We start from the raw sequence: 19,754 nt of genomic DNA on the forward strand, positions 1-19,754 counted from the left end.
AGTCGGTTAAGCCTCCGACTTCAGCTCAGGTCACGATCTCGCGGTCCGTGAGTTCGAGCCCCGCGTCGGGCTCTGGGCTGACGGCTCGGAGCCTGGAGCCTGCAGCCTGCTTCGGATTCTGTGTCTCCCTCTCTCTCTGCCCCTCCCCCGTTCATGCTCTGTCTCTATCTCAAAAATAAAAAAAATAAACGTTAAAAAAAAAAAGTCCTATGCTGTCAAAACGGACAGGTGTCCGTCCATTCAATCACTCAACAAATACTGAGTACCTACAGGTACTATGTGCGGGTGACAGGATTTACACACACAAAACACACCAAACACCTGTCCACCTTGGAAGGGCCAATGTCCTAGTGAGGGGAGCCAGACAATAAACAAAATAGAGGGGTAGAATGGGGTTAAGTGCTACGGAAAGAGGAAAAAAAAAAAAAAATGAGGCAGGGAAGGGAGGATTCAGGGGTTCACAGAGAGATGTCATTTCACACACGAAGGTGGGGAGAGGCCTCACTGAGAAGTCCGTGTACAAACCGGAAAATAACAATGAATATTATTTCTTTGGCTTTGAAATGCAGTCCACGATAGCATTTTTTAAAAATACTCCCAGGGCGCCTGGGTGGCTCAGTTGGTCAAGCATCTGACTTCAGCTCAGGTCACCATCTCATGGTTCAATGGGTTCGAGCCCCGCACCTGGCTCTGTGCTGACAGCTCGGAGCCGAGAACCTGCTTGGGATTCTGTGTCTCCCTCTCTCTGCCCCTCCCCTGCTCATGCTCTGTCTCTCTCTCTCTCTCTGTCTCAAAAATAAATAAACATTAAAAAAAAAAATACTCCTAAGCTTTCTATAGTCTCTATTTCAACTTATTTCCTGATCATTGACTGACTGCCTGGAGAGAAAGCAAGCAGCCTAGGGCATGCCAAGGATATGCCTGATATTTTGATTTACTCGATGTTTTTTAAGAACTACAGCTACAAATCAAAATCTGGACTTCTCTATTAAACAACTAATTAATAGTCAAAATGCAGTTTCTATTACAAACCCTAACATTCTCTCCAGCAATTTATACTGGTATTTACCCCATTAATAATTATTAGAGTATGACCGGAAGCTCCTATCAGCTCTCTTGCAGCAATAAAAAAAGTCAGCTATTTGGGGCGCCTGCGTGGCTCAGTTGGTTGACCATCTGACTTCAGCTCAGGTCATGATCTCAAGGTTTGTGGATTTGAGGCCTGCGTTGGGCTCTCTGCAGTCGGCATGGAGAGGTCAAGCTTGGGATCCTCTGTCCCCCTCTCTCTCTCTGCCCCTCCATACTCTCTCTCTCTCAAAAATAAACCTTTAAAAAAACTACAGAAATTGTTTACAAAGTCAAGTATTAGTTGAAATGATCACCTTTAAAATGAACCCACAGAGGGGGCGCCTGGGTGGCTTGGTTGGTTAAGCGTCCGACTTCGGCTCAGGTCATGATCTCACGGTCCGTGAGTTCGAGCCCCGCGTCGGGCTCTGTGCTGACCGCTCAGAGCCTGGAGCCTGTTTCAGATTCTGTGTCTCCCTCTCTCTCTGCCCCTCCCCTGTTCATGCTCTGTCTCTGTCTCAAAAATAAATAAATGTTAAAAAAAATTAAAAAAAAAAAAATGAACCCACAGAAAGTGTCTCCACAAACATATGTAACCCCTCAAAATGAGATCATTTTATTAGCATTTCTTGTAGCATTCACAACATTTTTTACCTAGCAGGCTGGGGGAGGGGGTGGAGGCGGGGAGGGAAGCAACAAAATAACTGATGTTCAAAATGTGTTTTTATTTTGAAGACTAATTATTCTTAAGTACTATAAATGCACCAGAAAAGCTTAGAAAGTTAGCAATTTACAAAGGACTCAGCCCTCAACACATCTTTCACGTAAGATTTCCACCATCATGAATATCTGATAGTTGAAATTTCTGTTAAGTATCCAAGTAATTCAATAATGAACAGCAAATGGAGATGAATGGACAAACGGGAAAATATGGATTTTAACAAGAAATGTTATCACCGACTAAACTAAGTACATTTGAACGGTTCCCAAAATACCCAATCCAAGCACATATTTTTGAAATGTGTGGGTTTTCCCCAAGAAAAGCAGAACTTTGACATTTTCTCTTGGACATATTAGACTTTCAGACCTCCATTCCACATCTGGAAAGAACACTTCATACGGCTTGATACAACTTTTAAAAATCAAACTGAGAGCCATCAGACAGTGACTAAGACTTGACTATGTCCGTCAACACAATGTTAGAAATGAACTGAAAGAAGTATTCAAAGTTCATTATCATCCTCGATATGAAGAAAGGAACATGGGACAAAAGATGCATTTGCCTCTTCTGCCCTTTAATTTGTGAACACCATACTTCTCTCCATATGTCATGCCAAGAAAGAGAAAATGAGGATTTTTTTTTTTTTAAAGACTGCTAGTATGAAATACGACTGCTTCATCTAGCCTATCAGCCCTCTCCTCCCCCCCAGAAGATTTTTTTATTAAAAATAAAAAATTCGAAAGAATAGATCCAAGGACTCTATAGACGACACCTAGATTACTTTGCTCCAAGGCCACGGAAAATGTTTACGATTCCGAGATCCATTCGGAAGCACGTATCTGCAATGCGTAAGCTTTTCGCTGGCACGATCAGTCAATATCAGAAAGCGCGTACTGTTTAAAAGGTTAAGTGGATGAAGGTTAAAACAACAACGATCAATTCACTAAGAAATATATATATTTATATATATATTCACATATATATATTTTTTTCTTTTTCTTTTTTTTTTTTTTTTGCCAAGTAACCATCACGTAATTTCGGCCCTGAGGAATCCGAGAGAGGTTTCCGTTGAGGACATGTAAACCCTCGCACGATCTAAATTACCGTCAGGAAACCTGCACCCAGGTGCCGGGAGCGGAGGAGACGCGGGGTTTCTAACGCCGGGTGCGACGGCGATCGTACACCTCAATCACAATTTCCCCTTTGGGCAAAACGTGGGAGGGAAGCGAGAAGTTTCAGCCTCTGCTCGTCTGAAAACGGACAAGGTTTAAAGGACCCCGGGGAGGGGGGGGAGGCCGAAAGGGGCGAGGATGCGGCGTCCGCGATGCAGCGGCCGGGAAGCGGGATCCGGGAAAGGGATGCGGAGGAGTGGGCTCTTATGTAAGCGCACACCGAAACCTGTGCGTGCGCCCCCAGCCCGGTGCACGTCCGAGCACACGACACACGTACGCGGCCTCTCGCCGGGCTGCACCCCCGCCTGCGGGCGCCGCGGGGGAAGGGGGGGACCGACCCTCGGGCCCGCCGGCACGTCCCCCCCCCCCCACGCCCAGACCCGCGCGGCCGCCGCCCGGGGCCCGAGCCCGGCTTCCCCGCCCCGGGCCCGCCGCTTACCTCGCGTGGCCCAGACCCCGCCGCCGCTCAGCAGCCCGGCCAGCAGCAGCCAGGCGGCCGGGGCCGGCGCGAGCGCAGGGCGGCGCAGCATCGCTCGGGCTCCCGGCGCCGCGGCCGGCTCGAGGCGGGAGCGGCAGGCAGGCGTGCGGGGCGCCGAGCGGGGCTCTCGCGGCCCGGGGCCGGCTGCTTCGCGCGGCGGAGAGCTCCGGGATCCGACGAGCCGCCGCCGCGACGCTGGGCCGCGCGCTCGGGCCGCGGGCGCCCTCCCCTCCGCCGAGGCAGCGCTTGGCTGGAGGCGGCGGCAGCAACTAAGATGGCGGCGGCGCGCTCTCACGGGTCCGGCGAGGGTACCGGCGGGGGCGGGGTGGCGGCGGGAGGGGAGCGCGCGCGCGCGCGGGAGGGAGGGAGGGGCGGGGTGGCGGCGGGAGGGGCGCGCGCGCGCGCGCGGGAGAGGCGGGGGCGGGGCGCGCACCTCGAACCGCCGACGGAGCCCAGAGCGCGCGCCCGCGGGGCCGCGCCCGGGGAAGGGGTGGCGGCGGGGGGTGTGGGGGGGGGGGTTGTCTCCCGGGCGGCTCCGGAGAGTCTGGGGGGGAGGGCTGCGCCCCCTGCCCCCGCTGCGGCCGAGAGCATCAACCCCTCGCCCCCCCCCACCCGCCACGAGTTCCCTCCCGCCTGCTCCGGAGCCAAGCGAGCCGGCCTTTCAACCCTCCGCACCCCCAGCCCCAGGGAGTGCAGACCCCTCTGGGGGGGGGGGGGTGCAGCCCGCCGCCCCTGTGCGCCAACACGTTGAGTCACTTTGGGCAAAGCGCGTCGCCTCCCAGAGTCCCGGTGTCCTGCTCTTCTGCCCCGTGGAGGTGGTGAGAGGGAGCCTGCGGGGTCGGGAAAGGTTTTCAAGGAGATCGAGGTCAGCGAACCGCACTTTGGAAACAGCCCAAGACTGCGCAGCACGTGCTGCGAAGGTTCAGCCCTAGGAGGGGGCATCACTGCCCCCAGGGAGTCCGCCCTGAATTTGTAACTCGAGATTCCTTTATTTGCCGAAGAAATCTGTGAGGCTGGATGGTCTTCGTGTGACGCCACTGGTCCCTTAGAAATGCAGAGATCCAAATGCATTAAGAAGGGTTCCTCCCAGGGGCTTGAGTCGTCCCCTTTTCCTTCTGCCCTGGCGCCCCCACCTTCCCTCGGCCCCTGCGACCACCCCACACTAGAGGAAAGGACTGGAACGGCCATGGATGGGCTCCTGTGCCAGGCACTGTGCCCATTACTGGCACCATTTTGCAGGTGAGGACACAGACTGAAAGGCAGAATGACATCCGCGATTGCAGGGCAACTACGGTAAAAAGAACAACCGGCCCTCAAGGACAAGGTGGTGACTCTAGGGAGACTCCAAGAGCAAAAAGTTAAATAACAATGAAATGTGAATTAGTCGAGACTGTGCTGGAAGGAGCTTTCAAAGGTGATTCAAACACTGTGATTGCCACAGCCGTGATAGCTGAGAGCAGGCTGGTGGGCTTTGTGGAGGCCAGCGTGGGGTGGGGTACAGGAGGTGGGCCCCTTGAGGGCTAGGAGAAGTAGGAGGAGAGTGGAGGACTTACTTAGGAGAGTAGTGGGTCAAGTAGATTCTGGCCAAACCCGGAGGCGCCTTAAGTGACGGGAATACCCTGAACAGCAGTGAACAGAGGCAGGATGCGACCTGAGGGCAGTTGCAAAGCAACCTGTAATGAGCTACGCTCTTCCCTGTCCTTTGTCCCTCAAAAGCATCCCTCCACCAAGGCCTGCAAATTCCATCTCTCCTTCCCCTGTCACCCCCTTCCCTGGGTCCAAGAAGACCACACTCCCCTTGGGTGGACCCCTCCCGTGGTACGTGCCCGGCCCCTACCATCTCCAGCCCTCACCTCTCCACTCCTTCCAGCCAGCACTGCAGAATCATCCTCTCCAGGCACTGCCTTCAGGGATTCTGTTCCTGCTAGCTCCTTGTTGCCACCTTATCTGGTCCAGACAGCTCTGCCAGGCTTCCCACTCCAACACCTCAGGCCCCACCCCGCCGACCTCAGGGCCTGCAGACTGCCTCAACACTGTCTGTGCTCAAGTTCATTCCTGCCCGGGACCAGCTGTGTGTAGCACGTCCTCCCCCACCTTTGCCCTAAGTCACACGTGGGCTGTCTCCTGTAGGAAGTCCTCCTGACCATCAGGCCATCCCTCCCCCATCCGCACCTGCTCTGAACCAGGCAGTCCCGGGTTGATAATCTGCTACTTCGTGTGCCATTGACTAACCCACGCGTACCCTTTTCTTCTCCCCGCTGTGTTCTAGTGGAAAGGACCCAGATGGTACCATCAGACAGCACTGGACAGGAACTCTGGCTGCTTCTACTACGGATGATCTTGACAAGACGCAGAACTTTGAGTCTCTTTCCTCACCTGTGAAATGGGATAGCAATACTCATTTCCTGGAGTTGTCGGAATCAAATAACGACGCGATTAAAGTGCGTCACAGAGCCTTGCACACAGTAGGTCTAAACGCACAGGAACCTCTTTTGCCCTCAGCTGAACATACGGGAGGCACTCCATAAGTACTCGGTGATGAACCAAGTGAATTGCTGCGTTCATTTTTCTATTGTGGAGATCACACCTCGGAGGATAAAAAACATACCCGGTAGGTTTCCAGGGACCTTTGAGATTTACAAAACATAAAATCAGAAAGGTATAAATCTCAGAACTATGCCTTGAGTCAATAGACTGATGCCAAGAGGGAAAACATAACGTATTCCGTTCTATTAGAAACACAAACAAAAGCTCTTTGGTGTCTGGAATCCTGATCCCTTTATCTTCTTACCCTCACTGTCCCTTAAAGAAACAAAGAGGTAGATCAAAAGGGTCCAGCGGCAGGTGGGCAGACAGACAGCCGGTGAGCTCAGTGCAACCTTCACATGCTGAGATTTTACCCATGGGAGAGTTAGTCCAGCCGCAAAGCTCAGCTTGAGTGTCTTGAAAGCCAGGGAAACCGGTGAGCTCAGTTTCCGGTCGGCCTGACAATAGCCTCAGCCACATTGGCACTCGTCAAAGGTCTCCGCGCGACAGATTAGGTAATCCTCAAAACGGCCCTGAGATGGGGATCGATCCAGGCTTAACAGTTAGCAGAGAGGGGCCTCTCCTGAGCTGAGCCAGCGGCCGAGAGGGCCCAGAGCCGTGGGAAACGAGGCATCACCCGGGCTTGTCCTTATTCGGGGTCAGACATGGCAGGATAAGGAGGCGACTTTGAGGGGCGCCTGGGTGGCTCAGTCGGTTGAGCATCCGACTTCGGCTCAGGTCGTGATCTCACGGTCTGTGAGTTCAGGCCCGGAGTCGGGCTCTGTGCTGACCGCTCGGAGCCTGGAGCCTGCTTCAGATTCTGTGTCTCCCTCTCTCTCTGCCCCTCCCCCACTCATGCTCTGTCTCTCTCTGTCTCAGAAATAAATAAACATTAAAAAAAATTTTAAAAAGGAGGTGACTTTGATAACTAAGCAAGGAAGACTAGAGCTTTTGAGCATATAGTCGACCTATCTGGTAAGAAGGTAAGAAGGACACAGAATTTCTAGGGAGCTGCATCTTTTGAAATGATTCTTGCTAACGACAACAGTCTCTACTAAGCCCTTTACTGGTAACATCTCATTTATGCCTCCAACAACCTTTCCAGAGGTGCGTTTATTGTTCTAGATGAGAAAAAAATGTGAAATTTGATGAAGAGCCTATTGCTCAAAAGAAGGACACCCAGGTTTCAATTTTATGTCTGCCTGAGCCCAAAACGATGCCTCAGCCCCTATATGAAAGGATACCTCACCTCAGATGCAAAAAAAAGAGAGAGAGAGAGAGAGAGCCCTGTACAGGATCCTGCAGCTTGGAATTGACCTGGTCCACCACAGAAGTGGGGCTGGGCCACCTTGCAGCTGTTATCAGGCCATGGGAGGCACCCTCAGCTAGACTCTGTTCCTCACCAAGACCGTCATTCCCCGGTCCAGAGTTGCTGAGAGGAGGAAACATGGTCACATGCGGGAAAACTCTTTGCCAGGAAGCTGAACCACTCTCAGGTGGCTTGTTAAGCCATCTGTAAGCACAGTGCGCTCGAGGCCAGTGTTGGTGAGGTTGAGCTGGAGGCAGGTAAGCGGTCATTGTGGCCTCTCTGTGGATGATATGCTTGGGAGCCAGCCCACTTGGGGGCTGCAGAAGACAGACGTGGGAATCTTAGAGCCACCAATTACAAAGGCCCCCAGATACTAAAATCACAGCCCCCAGCACCACCACGGGAGACCCCCTGGGGCCCTGGAAGGTTCCAGGTCTGGCCCCACCTCTGTCTTCTGCTGGCCTGGCCATGCCTCTCCATTGCTGTAAGAAGGGATAGTTAATGGGGGACAAAAGCAGCAGAGACTCCAGTTGGACCCCTGGACTCAAGCCCATCTCTATCTGTTTCCTTTCCTTTTGCAAAATTTCAATTAATTTTGTTTTACGGCTATATTAAATAGCTACACGGTTCCAAAGTCAAATCCAGAAAACAAGGTGCTCAGAAAAGTCTAGTTCCATTCCTGTCTCCTCCTCCCTGTCCCTTCCTGCCCATAAAATTACCATTTTGTCTATTTTTGGCTTATCCTTCCACTGTGGGTTTTTAAAATACAAGCAAGGATTTGAATATATTTCTCTCCCCTTTCTTAGATCAAAAGAAGCATATCACATCCGCATCTTGCTTTCTTTTCGCCTAATAAAATATCCTGGAGATGTCTCCATCTCGGTATCCCTTTCATAGCTGCATTGTACTCTTGTATGGTGTGATATTCTGATATAGTAAGAAACAGACAGGGGTGCCTGGGTGCCTCAGTCGGTTAAGCGTCTGACTTCAGCTCAGGTCATGATCTCACAGCTCGTGAGTTCTAGCCCCGTGTTGGGCTCTGTGCTGACAGCTCAGAGCCTGGAGCCTGCTTTGCATTCTGTGTCTCCCTCTCTCTCTGACTCTCCCCCACTTGTGCTGTAACTCTCTCTCTCTCTCTCTCTCAAAAATAAATAAACATTAAAAAAAAAAAAGAAATAGATAATTGTTCATCATCTTCAATTCCTAGCACAGGGCTGCTAAATCCCTTGGAATTTCCTGGGTGAGAGGAGCATCTTTTACTGTCACGAGGCAACTCTAGGTGGGCTCCTGGATGGCTTCTGAATATGGGCCGGTCACCAGAATAACCAAGCCAAGATGAGAAGCTTGGAACTTTCAGCCCCACCCCCACCCATTTGGGGGAAGGCAGGAGGGCTGGAGATCAAGGTAATGATCAATCATGCCGATGTGATGAAACCTCCACAAAAATGCCCGGACTACAGAGAGCTTCTGGGTTAGTGAACACATCCACATGCTGAGAGGGTGGTGTGCCCTTAACTCTTCAGGGACAGTAGCTCCTGTGCTGGGGACCCTTCCACACCTTGCCCAATGTACTTCTCATCGGGCTGTTCACTTGTATCCTTTATAATAGCCTTGATAATAAACTGGCAAATGTAAATAAAGCATCTCCCTGAGTTTTGTGAGCCCTTATGGCAAAATACTGAACCTAAGGAGAGGGTCATGGGAACCCCTGGAATTGCAGCCAAGTTGAACAGAAGTGGGTGTCACCTGGGAACCCACTACTTGCAATTGGCATCTGAAGTGGGGGCAGTGTGAGACTGAGCCCTTAACCTGTGGGGTCTGTGCTGACTCTAGGCAGTTCGTGTCAGAACTGAATTGAATCATAGGACACCTAGTTGCTGTCTGCCGAGAATCAGAGAATTGCCTGGTGTGGAAAACCCACACATTTGGTGTCAGAAGTGTGACATACGTATAAAGTTTCTATGTCTGACCAATAAACACGTAGTGTTTTCCTTCGTGTGGATATACTGGAATTCACTTAATCAATCCTCTATTAATGACTGCTTCTCCCCACTGATGGGTTGTTCCTAGTCTTTTCTTTTACAAAGAGAGTTGCAGTGAGCCTTTTTGTGTCCTGCTAACTGTGTGGATTGCTACCTCTTAGGTAAGGCCCTTCATCTCTCCAATGTCAGTATCTCATCTGTAAAACAGCAATAAGTCAGTGCCTACCTCAGTGGGGGTTGTGAGGAATAGATGAGCCAACACACAACATTAGCTGTCATTGTTCATTACCGTCCATGGCCCAGAGCTTCAAGTCTCTCTGGCAGTGGCAGGAGCCCTGACTTAGGAAGGGACGTTCCTGTGGTCTCCAGGGAGTCAGAATGAGGCCTGAGGGTTTGTTTCAGCCTCTCCCTAGTGCTTTCTATGGCTCTCTATTTGCAAAGGAAGCAGGAATTCCCATGCATGCAGCATCAGCTATCACTGCCTACTGAGAATTTCCAAAGAAGGAAAACCTCACTTTCCCGTGGAGGCTGAGCAGCTTGCTTTTGCACCCCCAAAAGGCGGGACAAGGTTGGGGTTTCCTACTTATGCTTCCTCCTAAAGGTAACACACAGCATATTCCCCTTCTCTCTTTGAAGGGGCAGCTGGGGAAGACACAGGACCTACTCATTTCTCTGGGTGATGGAGGGGAGGAGGGTGGCTATTTCATTCTGCAGCATGAATCATACACCCGATGCATCATGCACACACACAACATATGAACAAACATGGTCCCTCTGTGGATGCACAAGTCAGACGTGATGTGCCCTGTCTGTACATAACCTCTCAACAGACAGGACTGGACCAGCTTTCCTGGGAAGAGCAAGAGAGGAGGGAAAAAACAGAACAGCTTCCCTAGCTGAACAGCACCTCAGAGGAAGTACGCCAGTGCTCGGGCATAGTGGAAGCAGCACCAGACCTGGGTTCCATCCGTAGCTCCGTCATAGTTCCTGGAATTGAGGGAGGGGGTAGGATATAGGGGCTTCAAAAAACAGGAGGAACAGGGGTGCCTGGGTGGCTCAGTCAGTTGGGCCTCCCACTTCAGCTCAGGTCATGATCTCACCGTTTGTGGGTTCGAGCCCCGCATCGGGCTCTGTGCTGACGGCTCAGAACCTGGAGCCTGCTTCCGATTCTGTGTCTCTGCCTCTCTCTGCCCCTCCCCTGCTCACGCTCTGTCTCTGTCTCTGTCTCTCCAAAATAAATAAGCATTTAAAAAGCGTTTTGTTTTAATAGGAGGAATGTCTTACTCACATGGTCTGGATGCAGAGAGACCTGGGTTCCAGTTATTAGCAGAAAAGACCAGAAACTGTGAGCTTCAGCTTCCTTATCTGCAAAGTGGGCATAATAATAATAATGATGCCCCCTTTGGATTGTTGGGAAGATTCAATGAAAGGCTGCATAGAAAGGGTTTAGCTCATAGTAGAGCTCAATTAGCGGTAACTGCTCTCACGGCGATGATATACGGGAATCCGCTTTGAACCATCTGAGGAGATGACAATGGATATAACTGCTTTCACACAGCCCTTTACAGTTTGCACTTGCTTAGCATACTCCTTTTTTCAAATGGCATCGATAAACTTTGGGGCCTCACAGCAATCTTCCTGATAGAGGTTTTCATTCTTCCTTATTTCATTGATGGGAAGCAGGAGTTCACAGGGGTTAGTCAGTGTAGAATTAGTAGACCTTGGCCTCAGGTGAGGCTCCCCGGTGTTCTTGTGCTTTTTCCTTCCCCCGAGGCTCCCTGGGCCAGCAAGCACCAACAAAAATCGAGAGCCAGGCTTCAGAAGTCCTGACTCTTTCAAGCCTCCAGCTCATTTACTTGCTCAGAATTACTTCTCTTTTTCTCCTTTCTCATCTGTGTGGCGGGGATTAACCATCCAGAGATCAGAATAGTGTTTGCTGTGTGCCAGCCTGCACGAAGCATTCTTTTTTTTTTTTAACGTTTATTTTTGAGAGAGAGAGAGAGAGAGAGATGCAGAGTGCGAGCAGGAAAGGGGGCAGAGAGAGAAGGAGACACAGAATCCGAAGCAGGCTCCAGGCTCTGAGCTGTCAGCACAGAGCCCGACGTGGGGCTCGAACTCACGGACCGCGAGATCGTGACCTGAGCTGAAGTTGAACGCCTAACCGACTGAGCCACCCAAGCGCCCCTGCAGGAAGCATTCTGTGTGCATTGTCTGATTTCATGGCTAGCAGTGATCATGAGCAACGAACACAGTTTTATCCTTCTTTTATAGAGGACAACACAGGGGCTGAAAGAGGTGAAGTAATTTGCCCCAGGCCACACGGCTAAGTGGTTGAGTCAGGATTTGAACCTAGATCTTTCTGGCTCCAAAGCAGAAACTCTTACCCATGACACTATTATCTCCCAGAAGCCGCCTGATGGCGAAAGTTTCTGCAAGGCCCTGGAAAGTCAGAGGACATAAGATGGAGAACTGCTCGGCTGATCCCCGTCTGGCGCATGATGTGGCGGGTGGTCAGGACTGAGCCAAGAAGTTCGGCGGAGCATGAGGGAAGCAGATGACCTGACCTAGGACCCCCTGCTCCGTCCCAAAGGGCAGCCAAGAAGCCCCCTCTATGTAAGGACAGGCTTGTCCTGATCACCCCAGGCTGGCCCCCACCCTCACACACACGTGCAGACATGGCCTTCTCACCTGCATGCAAACCTCTTCAGGTTACCCGCTCTTTCTGGGACCTTCTCTCATGTAACCCAGAATCTGCCACTTCCTAGCTCTGTGGCCTCTCCCCTGTTTTGTCATCTATAAAATGGGGATCATAATGACACTTGCCTTATAGGGATGCTGTGTGTTTTAAATGTGGTAACGCACGGAAAGCACTCAGCACTGGTCTGGCACACTGCGAGTGCTCGTACATGTGGGTATCATTCCAGTGAGGACACTATCGGTCACAGGTGGACAGGGAGGGGTATGGGGTGGGGGGGAGATTAACCCTCTTCTCTTTGCACCCCCCCCCCCCAGTCCTGCTGCTTTAAGACCCCTGAGGCCTGAGTCCTTGTATGTCTGACCAGGAAGGCTGAGTGAGGTCGCTTCCTCCCAGAACCTCCCTTCCCTCTGGTCCTGACCCAGGGCCCCAGCCGTCTTCAGGGCCTGGAACATCAAAGCGGGCCTTGCTGACACAGGCCTGACACCGTCCCACTGTCCTTTCAGCCTATAGGAAAAGCAGGGGAAGGTAATGCTTACCTACAGAGGGACTTCTGCCCCAGCCCCTTTCTGCACGGCTCAGGCCTCCTGTTTCCAGGGCCCCTTGGGCTTCAAGGGGCAGCAGAAAAGTGGGGGGAGTCCTGCCTCTTCCCCCCTCCCCAGCCAACCTCACTGAGTTGCAGCACTAGGCTTTGATCATCTGAGGACATTGATTTAGAGGATGCAAATGAGGAGGATGTCTGTCGGAGGAAGATTGTCTTCTCGGGAACAGCAGGTAGGTCTTCGAGAATTCTCAATGAGCCTTGCGTTGACTGGCTTGGCAGGAGCCACAGGGAGGGGGGCAAATTGCAGGAAAGTGCTGAGCGGGTAGGACCTCTCGCTCTCACAGCCCCGGGCCAGGGAGGCAGGGGAAAACCTAGCGGCTGGAGGGGCGGGGAAGGAACCAGCGGAGGAGTCTGTCAATCCTACTCCCACCTCACCTCCGCCCCTGGCTTCACAGGCCCCGCTAGGTGCAGTGATAGGCGACAAGGGAAGGGGACTTGACCTGCAGGCTGACTCCCTCCCTGCGTCCAGCTAGAAGCTGGAAGAAGAGGGGAGAGGCAGATGGGGAGGCCAAGGCCAAGGAGCCCCGGACACGCGACGAGGGGCGGGGTGGCTCTGCCTGACATTAGCTGGGCAGGCGAGGCTGCGAGTTGGGACTAAAGCTCACGCCAGCCGCCTCCAGGCCTGAGCAGGGCGCCTTCCTGCCGAAGGAGGCAAGCACCGGCGTGGAGGGGGAGACGGCCTGTCCCTGGAGTCACAGAGGCACAAGGCACTCAGGCCTGCGTGCTGAGAGGGCAGAAGGAAGAGAGGCCAAAGAGCACTTATCCGCCCTTCTGAGGGGGGTTTGCCCCTGTCACTGGCCTTGACCGCCACCCCAGGCATGGAGGAGGAGAGGTTGCCCCATTTAGCCTTAAGCCTCCAAATTGACTCCAACCTGCCCCAGGGCCCCAGATAGTGGCAGTGCTATGTGAGTCACCCCCCACGCCCCGATCACAAGAATTCCTGCCACCCCGGGGTGGGCATCTGCCAAGGTGGAAAGGTCTGGATTCCTCTCTCCTTCGACGCCCTCACTTGCCTATGGCTCCAAAGATCAGGCCTGGGTGCCTGACTCTGGACAGGATCCGACCAGGGCGCCCCGCCATCCATCCCCATCCCCAAGCCTCCCCCCATAACTCCCCTCCGAGCAGGGCGAAGGAGAAACATGTTAATTTGCTCATCTTTGCTAATTTGAAAAGGAGCATAAACAGTAGAGCTCAGTTGCACTGCACTGCCGAGGGTGTAGTTTAAGTCCAATTATGTGCTATTAGTGTATTTGCTCTTTGTTCCCGTGGCATATTAATTGCAGGTCTAGTATTGTGGCAATTAACACAATTATGGGCCCTCTCTTCCGGCAGGCCACAATCCACATGCTTTCGGCCAAGGAACTGGGCCGGTAAGATGGAGGGAGGGGCCCGCCGGGGGAAATGCCCACCGTTATGGGTTGGATCGCGTCCCTCCGAAAACCAGACGCTGAAGTCTTAACCCCTAGAACCTCGGCATGCGCCCTTGTCCGCAGACAGGGTCTCTACAGAAGTGATCTGAGTTAAAATGAGGTCACCGGGGCGGACCTAATCCAATAGGACAGGGGTCCTCGCAAAAAGGGACAATGTAGCTACACAGAAGGACGCTACTATGAAGAGACCAGGGAGAAGCCCAGGGGAGAGGCCTGGAGCACGTCCTCCCGCACCGCCCTCAGAAGGAGCCGACCCTCCTCGCGCCTTGATTTTGGATTTCTGGCCTCCGGAGCCGTGAGACAGTCTGTTTCTGTTGTTTCAGCCGCCTACAGTGTTTCAAAAGGTAGCCCGAGCGAACTCACAGACCCACCTCTGTCCCAGGCAGAGTCTCCCCCACCCCAGGTGCAGGGGGACAAGGAAGGCCGGTGAGAGAGAACACCAGCATCGCTCTCTGCTCGGAAGTCTCAAGGGCATCAGCAGGGATAGTCAGCGCCTCCCTCCCACAAGACACCTCTTCCCAGGGCTTGTCTATCAATGTCACCTCTGTTCTCCTGGCCCCTGGGCCTTCGTTCTTCATGGAACTGCCACTGGGGCTCCTTCTCCTCTCTGTGCCCATCTCTAATTAGTCACCTGGCTTGGCCAATCCCGGGTGAGTCACCTCCTTTGCCTTTGGCGTCCCTTTACCCTGGAAGGTAAACAGTGTATGTATTTTCCTGGTCAGGGCAGTTATAGTGATCAGGTATCTGCACAGAGCTTTACAGCTTAAAAGGTACTTAGCAAAGACCTGTTCTCCTTCCCCACGTACAACAATCCTGTGGGGATTGATATTATTTCTTAGTTTACAGATGGGGAAACTGAGGCTCGGAGAAGTCACATGCAACCCATAAGTGGCAAGTAACAGGACTCAGAACCTGAGCTCTGATCTTATACCTCGCGCTCTTCCTCCACAGCAGCAGTTCTTATGGAATGTTCTATGGAACATTTAAGAAACTTAAGAGTTCTGGGGTGCCTGGGCGGCTCGGTCGGTTGAGCGCCCGACTTCAGCTCAGGTCATGATCTCACGGTTCATGGGTTTGAAGCCCCTCATCAGGCTCACTGCTGTCAGCGCGGAACTCGCTTTGGACCCTTTGTTCCCCCCCCCCCCCCCGCTCTCTGGCCCTCCCCCACTCTCATTTTCTCTCTCTCCCCCCCCCAAAATAAATAAACATTCAAAAAATAAATAAATAACAAAAAAAACCCTTAAGAGTTCTGTGGTCAAATAGATGAGGGAGAAGCAAAATGAAATGAAATGCATCATCGCAGGACTTTTCAGAACCTTCAGACCGTCCAAAAGAATGGGTACAGCATGCAACGTTTTCGAGCCTTCTTTGACTTTTGTGGGACACCTGCTGTTCCAGATGGGGCTTCGTGACATCGTGGGAGTGCTCTGGGATGGCAAAACCAGGTCCAAACGGGGGAGAAGAAAACTCTGGTCTCCAGCTCAGTGGGAGGGTCCCCTTCCTACCCCTGCTCCTCCTTCCCCCCAGGGCAGGCTGGCAGAACACCAGGGCTGGAGTCACTGTGGGATTTCCTCACTCAGAGGTTCAGCCGGCACCAGAGGCTAGTCGTGGACAGTTGGTCCCTGCCCACACGGCATTCTCCCCTTTAGGTACCACCACTGCCCCCTGCATGTGGTTCTGGTGGTGATCTCGATACCCCACTCCAGCCACAGCAGCTGTGGGTCGGCCCAGTGGGTTGGCACACTACCCAAGGAGGGCCAACCAAAGACTGCCCTGGGTTGGGGGCACTGAGAGAAAGCATCTTTCCTCTCACTGAAGCTGCCAGGAGCTGGGTTCTGCTATCAGGGGAGCTCAGTCCGAAAGGAGATGACGGGGCCAAATGCAGTAAAGCAGAAACCAGCAGACATGGATTTAGAGGGAGAGAAGGTTCTGGAAGCATCGAGTTTCAGTTCCCACCCCTGAGGCCCTGGTTCCCACAGCAATTGCCTTAATCCTATGAACTACCTCCCCCCCAAAGTGAGCCAGTTGGAGCTGGGTTTTGGTTACTTGCAAACCAAAAAGTCCTGACCACGGCCAGCCGCCCTGCCCCGTGAGTAGCCCAGAATTGTGGGTGCTGGGGCCCAGCCCCGCCGAAAGGTGCCCTGAGGCCTCAGCCAGAGAAACAGAGAGGATGCCCTCCTCTCCACAGGTCCTTTCGGACAGTTGTCGGGACAACTTTCGTTCAGAAAATGGCATCACTGGGGTGCCTGGGTGGCTCAGTCGGTTAAGCGTCCGACTTCAGCTCAGGTCAGGATCTCACGGTCCGTGAGTTCGAGCCCCTCGTCGGGCTCTCTGCTGACAGCTCGGAGCCTGGAGCCTGTTTCAGATTCTGTGTCTCCCTCTCTCTCTGACCCTCCCCTGTTCATGCTCTGTCTCTCTTCTGTCTCAAAAATAAAACATTAAAAAAAATAAAAATAAAATAAAAATTTAAAAAAAAAAAAAAAGAAAGAAAATGGCATCACTGTCCCTGTGGGTCACAGAAGGCTCTGCAGAGGAGCCATCTCAAGGTCAAGATTATTCATTCATTTAAAAATCAAATATTCATTGAGAGCCCACGATATATCAGGTACATGTCACTGGGGACACAGCAGAAGTTGTTGGACAAGGGCCCCGCTCCCATGAGCTTCCCTTCTAGCGGAGCAGATATTTCAGATAAAGAAAAGAGAGCACGTCAGAGACTAGAAAGCAAAACAAGGTGGTCAGTTAAGAACCTCTGAGGGAGTGGGGCACCTGGGCGGGTCAGCCGGCTAAGCATCTGACTCTTGATTTCGGCTCAGGTCACGACTTCCTGGTTCATGGGATCAAGCCCCGCGTCAGGCTCTGCACTGACAGTGGGGAGCCTGCTTGGGCTTTTCTCTCTCCTCTCTCTATGTCTCCCTCTCTGCTGGTGCTCTCTCTCTCTCTCTCTCTCTCTCAAAATAAACAAATAAATAAACATTAAAAAAAAAAAAAAAAGAACAGGGCGTCTGGGTGGCTCGGTCGGTTAAGCGGCCGACTTCGGCTCAGGTCATGATCTTGCGGTTTGTGAGCTCGAGACCCGCGTCAGGCTCTGGGCTGACGGCTCGGAGCCTGGAGCCTGCTTCGGATTCTGTGTCTCCCTCTCTCTGCCCCTCCCCAGCTCATGCTCTGTCTCCCTCTCTCAAAAATAAATAAACATTAAAGAATTAAAAAAAAAAAAAAAAAGACCCTCTGAGGGGGTGTTACGATCTGAACGTTTGCGCTCCCCCCAGAATTGTATGTTGACATCCTAACCCCCGATGTGGTGATGTTAGGAGGTGGGGTCGTGGGGAGGGGATTAGGTCATGAGGACAGAGCTGTCACGAATGGGGTTAGTGCCCTCTAAAAGACAGCCCACAGAGCTCCCTCGGCCTCCCCATCGTGGGAGGACACAGAAGGCAGAAGCGGGAAAGAGGCCCTCACCAGAACCCGAGCACGCTGGCCCCCTAACCTTGGGCTGCGAGAAATGAATTTCTGTCGTTTGTAAGCCACCCAGCGTGTGGGATTTTGTTACAGCAGCCGGAGGAGACTGAGACAGGGGGTGACATTTAAGCCGACAACTGAAAGTTGAGGATTCAGTCGTGTGGGAAGAACGCCACAGGAGGAAACAAGTGGGGCGGGCTTGGCATGGCTGGGGGACAGAAGGCTGGGCTTCAAGAGCGGGGGACAGCGTGGGGAGATGAGATCAGAGATCACCCGGGGCCAGGTCCCTGCCCGGAGTGCCCGCAACAGGGAGGGGAGATTTTTATCCTGAGTGCAAAGGGCAGCCACTGCCCTGTAGAGTCCGGGGTGGGGACCCGGGCGGTCACTGGTGTTTTCTCAGGCCCCAGAGAAACGAGCAGCTCCCAGATACGACCTTTCAGCGGAGCCCTCGAGCTGGGAGTGGGACAGAGTGTTCTCAGCTACGGCAGGAGTCAGAAGCCACACAGCTTCGAAGGCTCAAGATCACTGAGGCAACGCAGTGGTCCGGGGAGGCCAGACGACGGTGCAGAAACAAACAGACTCGAGACCCCCAGGGCAGCAAACCGCGCACTTCCTTCCTCGCGTGTGGCCTGGCTGGGGCCTTGCCAGGACACAGGCTGACGGGGCAGCCACCTCCAGAACGTTCCCGGGAGGCCCTCAAAGCCTCCACCTGCAGGGGCGCCTGGGAGGCTCAGTCAGTTAAGCCTCTGACTCTTGATTTCGGCCCAGGTGGCGATCTCACGGTTCACGAGATCGAGTCCCGCCTGAGGCTCTGCTCTGGGCGTCGAGCCTGCTTAAGATCCTCTCTCTCCTCACGCCCCCCACTCGCACGCTCTCTCTTTTCTTTGAAGATAAACAAAAGGCTTCGGCCTGCAGGGACCCGTCACTTCTACCCATACTTCACGGGCTAAAGCAAGCCAGGGCCACCATTACTGAAAAGGAGGAGAGGAGGACACAACGCTCCCACCCGTCTGGAGGGTAGAGGCCAAGAGGATCTGAGGAGCAGCGCTGGCTCCCACAACCCTGTTTTACAGATGGGAAACTGAGGCTCGGACACACAGAATAGAATCAGCCAGAGCTAGTGGACTGGTGGTGGTCGTCTGGTGCTCTCTCCGAGGTGCCCCATCCCCTCCTCACCCTCCCGGCCTCCTCTCCTGCCTAATGACCTTTAAGAGCTTAATCCCCTAAGCCTGAGCTTGTCCTGGCTCTCGGAGGGCGGGACAGGGTACTGGGACACCCCCTTTCCTCTTTCCTCTCCCCAGAGACAAATACTCGGGGCCCTGAGTGGGTCACACAGCCTGGGGAGCGGGTGGCAAGAACAGGGCCATCCAGCGCCAGCAGGAACCCACTAGGCCGGGTAGGTAATGGGGGCCTCCTGGGTTTCCAGCCCGAACCCCGGGGCTTGCCCTGACACATCTCTCCATATGTTTCCTCCTTCTGAAGCAGTTTCCTGGGCTTCTTGGCTGCCCTCTCTTGGTCTGGTTACTGGGAAGGAACCAGGGACCAGCCAGGGCACCCAAGGGCCTCTGCTATCACCTTGGCTTCACCCCAGCATGAGCTGCACAGCATGGCAGAGAGAAGGACGGCCCCCAGGCAGGTGCAGGAGCTCTAGGGACCCTCCTGACCGCCTCAGCTCCCTGAGGACAAACCTGGGTGTGCCAGCCCTGTTCTGCCTCCTCAGTGACCGGGGAGAGGCGGAGGCGGGGGGCTTCCTTTGCTGCCGGATGCTGCTCGGTTGCAGCCTATTTCCAGGTCGGTCTGCCCCAGCAGCCTCGGAGACTACAGGGCAAGGCTCCGTCTCTCATCTCTGCCTCCTCGGCTCGCGCCCAGCAGGTCCTGGGTCAGCAGATCCTGACTGGCTAGATGCCCGGCAGGGGCTCAGTGGTGCAGCTGGGCTGGGTTAACTCTCCGGGAGTCTGGAGAAGTCTGGGGGTCATCCAGGTGGCTCAGGGTTCACCCCTCTCTGGAGCAAGCTGTGAGAGCTATGAAGGAAGGTTCTGGATAAAAACCTTGAGGGACCAGAGTCCAGGCTGCCCATCGCCCCCCCACCCCCCACCCAGGGTTTGGCTTTTCTGAAGTCTAGGCAGTTCCACGTGAAGTGTGGGGATGATTCAGCCAGAGAAACGTTCCCAGACCACCTTCTCCTGGGAGGCTGGACCATCCCCCCCAGACAGATTTCCAAGGGGCGGCCAGCAGGAGCAGGGCTGAGCAGGGTGGGTGGGTCAGGCTATTTCTGAGGGAGCACAGAGCCAGCTGCGCCAGGAGTCGCCCACT

The 19,754-nt window shown here is 53.5% G+C and overlaps 1 protein-coding gene across 4 annotated transcripts in view; it reads right to left on the reverse strand.

The window, feature by feature from the left end:
- The window catches only part of CLSTN1 (calsyntenin 1), an 88,786-nt gene extending 85,059 nt beyond the window's left edge, over nucleotides 1-3,727 (reverse strand). For all 4 annotated transcript variants that reach the window (XM_042952332.1, XM_042952330.1, XM_042952331.1 and 1 more), the window contains exon 1: nucleotides 3,398-3,727. In XM_042952332.1, coding sequence (XP_042808266.1) covers nucleotides 3,398-3,488 — 91 coding nt within the window. In that variant the 5' untranslated portion in view covers nucleotides 3,489-3,727. The remainder of the gene's footprint in view (nucleotides 1-3,397) is intronic.
- Between the last annotated feature and the right edge of the window lie 16,027 nt (nucleotides 3,728-19,754).

This window comes from Panthera leo, chromosome C1 (genome assembly GCF_018350215.1).
Source record: "Panthera leo isolate Ple1 chromosome C1, P.leo_Ple1_pat1.1, whole genome shotgun sequence".
NCBI classification, from domain to species: Eukaryota; Metazoa; Chordata; class Mammalia; order Carnivora; family Felidae; genus Panthera; species Panthera leo.